The sequence below is a fragment of the Lipotes vexillifer genome, unplaced genomic scaffold (assembly GCF_000442215.2).
Source record: "Lipotes vexillifer unplaced genomic scaffold, Lipotes_vexillifer_v1.1 scaffold1043, whole genome shotgun sequence".
Lineage (NCBI taxonomy): Eukaryota > Metazoa > Chordata > Mammalia > Artiodactyla > Lipotidae > Lipotes > Lipotes vexillifer.
This window is the reverse complement of record NW_006769301.1, coordinates 840,204-846,087: the sequence shown is the minus strand read 5'-3', so window position 1 is coordinate 846,087 and position 5,884 is coordinate 840,204. Positions and strand designations below refer to the sequence as shown.

At 34.6% G+C, this 5,884-nt stretch overlaps 1 protein-coding gene across 1 annotated transcript in view; it reads right to left on the bottom strand.

The window, feature by feature from the left end:
- Nucleotides 1–3,283: 3,283 nt before the first annotated feature.
- The window catches only part of GABRA2 (gamma-aminobutyric acid type A receptor subunit alpha2), a 126,090-nt gene continuing 123,489 nt past the window's right edge, over nucleotides 3,284–5,884 (bottom strand). The window contains 1 exon segment of the mRNA XM_007445558.1: nucleotides 3,284–3,580. Within this exon segment, the coding sequence (XP_007445620.1) occupies nucleotides 3,284–3,580 (297 nt within the window).

The following is a 5,884-nucleotide window of genomic DNA, read 5'->3' as shown; positions in this document are numbered from 1 at the left end:
AAATGTGGCTCAGGGGGATCATTTATCCAAACCTGAGATAAATTTGAAATACAGAGATCCCTGAAAAGACTGCTGAACATGAAGATTGGCACTTTAAAAATCACTGAAGTTTAAAAAAAATTATTAGATGGTTCTATATTAGTTCCATTTTATATTCAAACAAATAGAAACATAAATAGAAGAAAAGAGCAAAACAGTCACCATCTTAGCACACTCGTGATCTCATAGCTCAATAAACAACTCTCAGTGCTGAATTAAGTTATATATTACATTTGGTCTTTTATTTAAAGTCTTTATAAGAATGAGATGCACTTTGATTTTCAACTGAATTCTGTGGATGTGATGTGAGTTGTAGTGACACCATCCAGATGGCATGGCTAATAGTAGGAGGTAAAAAATTTTTGTTGAACAAATATTACCTTAATCAGAGCAGTAACTATACAATAATGAGATTATATCTGTATATATGTACATGTATTTATCTACATTTTGTACATACCATAACTCTTTATGTCAATATACAGCTGCATAAAATAGTCATAATATTATGGGCCAAAGAGACCATTGTTAGTTTATTAAAAATGTTTCCCAAAAAATTAATCTTATTTTAATAAATGCATGTAACTTTTTTGTGTTTTTAAAATGATTTACGGAAGGGAGAATAATTGTAAAGACTCTGCTTCTATAATTTAAAATCCTTTTCCATGGAGCATCCTTCCTCTCTCCAGCAAGACTAAAATCTTCTTTCAATTTATATAAACTTTAAAAGATTAAGAAGCGTGTAAGAAAAAATTCCACGAAAGTAAGAGAAATAATAGAAAATCCTGATCCACATTATTGGAATATCTCAACCGTCAGGATATCATTAGGCTCAAATTAGATTTTAACAGTTGAAAGTAAAAATAAAAATAACAATAATGATAACTTTTCTGGTCAATCTACCATAAATTTTAATAAAACAGGTACCATCAATGCAGGTGCAGCCTTTTGCCAAAGGTATAGATGAGTCTTTTCTGTTGTCCTACAGAAACTGCTATTCACAAATACTTTTACATATGTACATATTTATAAATTTATAATGTATAGTCACACATTAAGGGGGAAATGCAGAACTTATAAGAACAATATTTAAAGTGTCTAACAATACATACCACACAAAGCAGTTTTTATTTCTTGTCTTCAGGCATTGTGTACTGTCTTAGACTACCACACCCTTCCCTAAACAGCCCAGAAGAACTATGATATATTTAATTGTGTAAGAAAATAGGATACCTTCCATTCCAGTGTATGAATAAAGTGCACTTTTAAAAACAATTTAGATGACAAAGAAGGTGCTTTTGGAAGGGAATTAAAGAAATACATTAATTGGCTCATGTAACAAATTTATTTTATTAAGGATTATGGATTACTTTTCGTGAGGGAATTTTTAATGTCAAGGCTGTCTTCACCGCAAATTCTGTTAATAAGATGCATTTGTGACCTTGGTATTAATACAATCATGCAAAGCACATAACAGAATCACACTGAAACAAAGAAAATGAAAAAAATAAAATTTAAACGAGGCAAAGAAATAGCAGTTTTTGTTGTGATTTTGCTTATTTCCATAAGATACTCCTTTTATTGATTTTATGAACATACTTATTTATGCACTATACTGAAATACTGTACAAAACTGCAAGAAATGCCACTATTTGACTACTTACGTTTCTACAAAAACACCATCATATAGGTGTATCTATTAGTAAAAGTCAACTAATAACTGCTAATGTATATGTGAGTCAAAAGGATTTTAAGTTTGCCCAAAATGTTGAATCTACGCATGAGACACAACTATTAATTTCTATTAACATATTTCAGGGACATAAAGAGCATTTTTTAAATACTGAAAGGAAAATGAATTTTACTCATTAATAATTAGTAATTATATAAAATTGAAAATTGTGGTTTCTAATTTAGCTACATGTTTGTGTGTGTATCCTAATTGCGCTAATTGTGTGTGTGTGTGTGTGTGTGTGTGTGTGTGTGTGTGTGTGATGTCTGTGCATGTGAACTAATCCGCAATCTGTTGGTGATGCTTTAAAGTTTCAGTTTAAAAATGTTCAACTCTTACCAAAACCTCTTCAGGTATACAAAGCTGCAAATTTGAGTCAGAGAAATTTAAAGTTGCAATTTACAAAAGCAGATTTACATTAATTCTTATCTGAAAGAGCTGCTTTCAAGACAGAAAAATGTGCCAATTAACTGCCCTTTCCTTTGTAATTAGTGGCTTCTGAGTCCTGATGAAAAGAAGCCTTAAGGCAGAATTTGCAGTAAACAGGAAAGGAGAGAATCATATAAGTGCTTATATATATTCTGTGACACCTATGAATTCTCATTGATGGGAGTTTTTGGCACAATTTTCTAATCCAGTATGAATGTTGCTCCACAGCAGCCAAACTGGATGTTTTTTCCAGTCTCCAGCACCAAGAAAATTTAGCTGATCAATTTCAGTACAACACATACTGGAAAGAGTAAGACCTATTTATTGTCTTTTTTTTTTTAATTTAAGGTAGTTTCCAATGATTAAAATAATCTGTAGGATTTCAATTATTACTTTCAAATAAACTCTAATGCTAAAAATGTCATGTCCACGACATTCCAATAGTTATTAAATTCTAGGCATAATGAACATCCTGTCAGGGTGACTCATAATTATTTGAATTTGTCATGCTGTAATACGTACATGGCTATAGACACTATACAGGGTAATTAAAAGCTGATTTCAAATCTCTAGTTTTTCTTCTGATGTGTACTAAGCTTCCAATTATACTAGCAGGGATTCTGAGCACTTGGGAAGGGAACTGATGTTGCAGATATGAGGTTCTGTTATTTAGAGGAATTCATCTTGGAACAACAATGTTACCTTACGTTATAGTTAGGCAACAGTAGAAAATACTCCTATGTAAGACCTAAATCAAAGGGGTCCATAAAATGTGGTGTAGGATCTCATTTTCATCGCTATTAGGAAAAGAGAAAATAAATCAGGTCATCTGAAATCCACTTTAAACCAGTTCCTAGGGTAAATCTTTTAAAAAGGCAATGGCTTTTTGGGCATGGGGTGCTTTCTGCCTGCAGTACCACAAGTTAGCAATTGCGTGTCTCTATTAGAGGTCTATAAGCTATGTTGCTATATACATACTGTACATGTTGGTTCACAAATTAGCAGTTATTAGTCAGACTGTACATGGCAAAACAAACCAGGTTTAATGTTGCTATACATCCCAAAGACAACCTGTGTCTAGATTCAAGGACTGACCCCTAATACAGGCTCTCTGTTTAAGTATGTAGCCCAGTAAACTAAATTAAATGTACCAAACAAAACTGGGAAAACTATTCTAGACATTCTGTCAATTTTGCTAACACTGTTGAAGGTTTTCTTGGCTTCGGCTGGCTTGTTTTCCGGCTTCTTGTTGGGTTCTGGCGTGGTTGCACTCTTGGAGATGGTGGAGAGAACTGGGTCTTTTGAAAGATTCGGGGCATAATTGGCAACTGCCACTGCATAAGCATTGTTCTGTATCATGACAGAGGCTTTTTCTTTTTTCTATTGAAAAATACAAGAATTAACAGAATGTGGGTTGAGACTGCTTCTTAACATTTTCCAAACTCCAGTTCAAATTCTGAAGAAAAGTATCTTGATAAGCATCATTATCCATTAGAAAGAAGGAATTTAGGGAAATAAGTGTAGTTTATTAAGTCCTAAAACCATGAGGGAGAGGAAACCCCCAGAGTAAATCAATGATATCATTTTCCTGGAGAACCATTTTCTTGTTGTTTACATGGAACACTGACAATCAAAAATACAACTTTAACAAATGACACATTTTTGACTCTTACAAGTCACTCAAATATTTGTTGAATGAACGTGTGAATGAATAAATGAAATGTAGACATAATTTAACACGAGGAATGATCGTCTATAGTGAATGATCTCAAATTTTGAATTAATAATTTAATTTCTTTAACTTGATAACAGGATTTCTCCCCTTGATGTCAAAATCATACAGTAATGTTTTACTCAGATGGTAGGAAATTGTATCCATATACAGATGTTAGTGTAATAAATACTAAGAACATAGAAGGAAGATGAAATACAAACTTTTGGATTTCTGCCTAGCTCATCCACAACATGTTTCTCCTTATACTTCCCAGTTCAGTTCTCACCCACTTTAGTCTGGGTCACAGTTTTCTCCTGCCTGGACCAAGCAGCATTCCTTTGTACTCTTCCACTTGGCTTGACCTCATCCAATCATTAGTTGAACTACAACCCCCATGGGGACTTTTTAAAGACATAAATTGGATGGGGTCACCTGTCTGCTTAAATCTCTTAAATACCATCTCATGGAACTTAGAATAAAATCAACACTTCCTGCCATGGTGTCTTCTTTTGTTCATTATATACCAGTCGCACTGAAATAACTTGCATTTGGAGGACTTCTTTGTTTGATGCCTTTGGCTATGCTACTTCTGATAGGGCCAGAGTAAAGGGACAAAGTAGGTAATTAAATAGTTAATCCCACTAGGGGACTGTAAGTAAAGAAAAAATTATGGGAGACTCCTGTACGTTAATGAACACTCTAGAAAGTAGGTTTGCTTAGCCACAAAACCAAGCAGCCTTGCTTAGCAACAAAACCATGAAACAGAAGCATGAGACATGCCCCAAAACAGTAAAACAATGGTGGCATGAGACCCACATCCTGCCCAGTGAGCTCAGTAAATTAATGTTTCCTAGGACACATTCCTATATGCACACTAAAAACAAAAATATAAGGAAAGGTGACATACTAAAACCTGAGATGACAAAACCTGAGTGACAAAATTCACTACTGGATTCCATTGAGGCATGACAGTCCCAGCTTGACCATGTAGGGACAAGAAAACTCCCCTGCCTGACATGGAGGAGGAATTGATGATAGAAGCATGACATCTACTCAAGAATGAGGAAGAAGGGGTTTTTTCCCCCTCCCACTGTTCCTTTGATTATAAAACTGTAGCCTGCTAAGTTCTCGGGGCACAGCACCCTCTGGCCTGCCTGCTTGTAAGCCTCACAAGCATCCTATTCTAATACATCACGTCTTATCTATCTCTTTGTCTCTCACTTAATTCTTTCTGCACTGAGACATAAAGATAAAGAACCGGAGCTCGGAGTCCCCTGAAATGCCACCTAGTGGTTTCACTTCCTCATCCTGGAATGGCTTCCCTGCATCCCATTTTCCACGTGATCAATACCCTCTCATATTGTGGTCTTGGTTGAAGTGTCATTTCCTCAGAAAGTACTTCTTAACCACTCTATCTAATGTCATCCTGGCTCCCCATCTATACTCTTTTAGAGCACCCAGTTTACTTCCATCATGTCATTTTTCAAAATGAGTAAATTCTTTCTTTAGTTGTGTGATTATTTGACTGAAATCTTCCTTTCCTATTAGAATCTAAGTTCAATGAAGGCTGGTGCTATTTCTGTCTTGTTCACCATTATAACCTTAGCATGATTCCTTCCATGAGGTAGGCAGGTAATATGTAGCCAAATTAATGAAACCTGAAAATATTTACTCAACATTAAATAATAATATTTAATGAAATCTGGAAAACTATTTAACTGCACTTCTGTATTAATACAAACTCATTGCTAGTTATCTAAATGCAAACAAATTTGAGCCAGCAATGAATTATCCAAAATAGTGAATAGTGTAAATCAACAGATTTATAGGACCAATTGACCTAGAACAGAATTTCAAGTATCAGTATTTTGAATAAGAATTCTCACAATGTCCAAGTAAAATAAGATAACAAAGGGCCTCTGAAAGCCCAGGAGGATCTGTAAACAGGCCCACATTTCCTGTCCTTCACT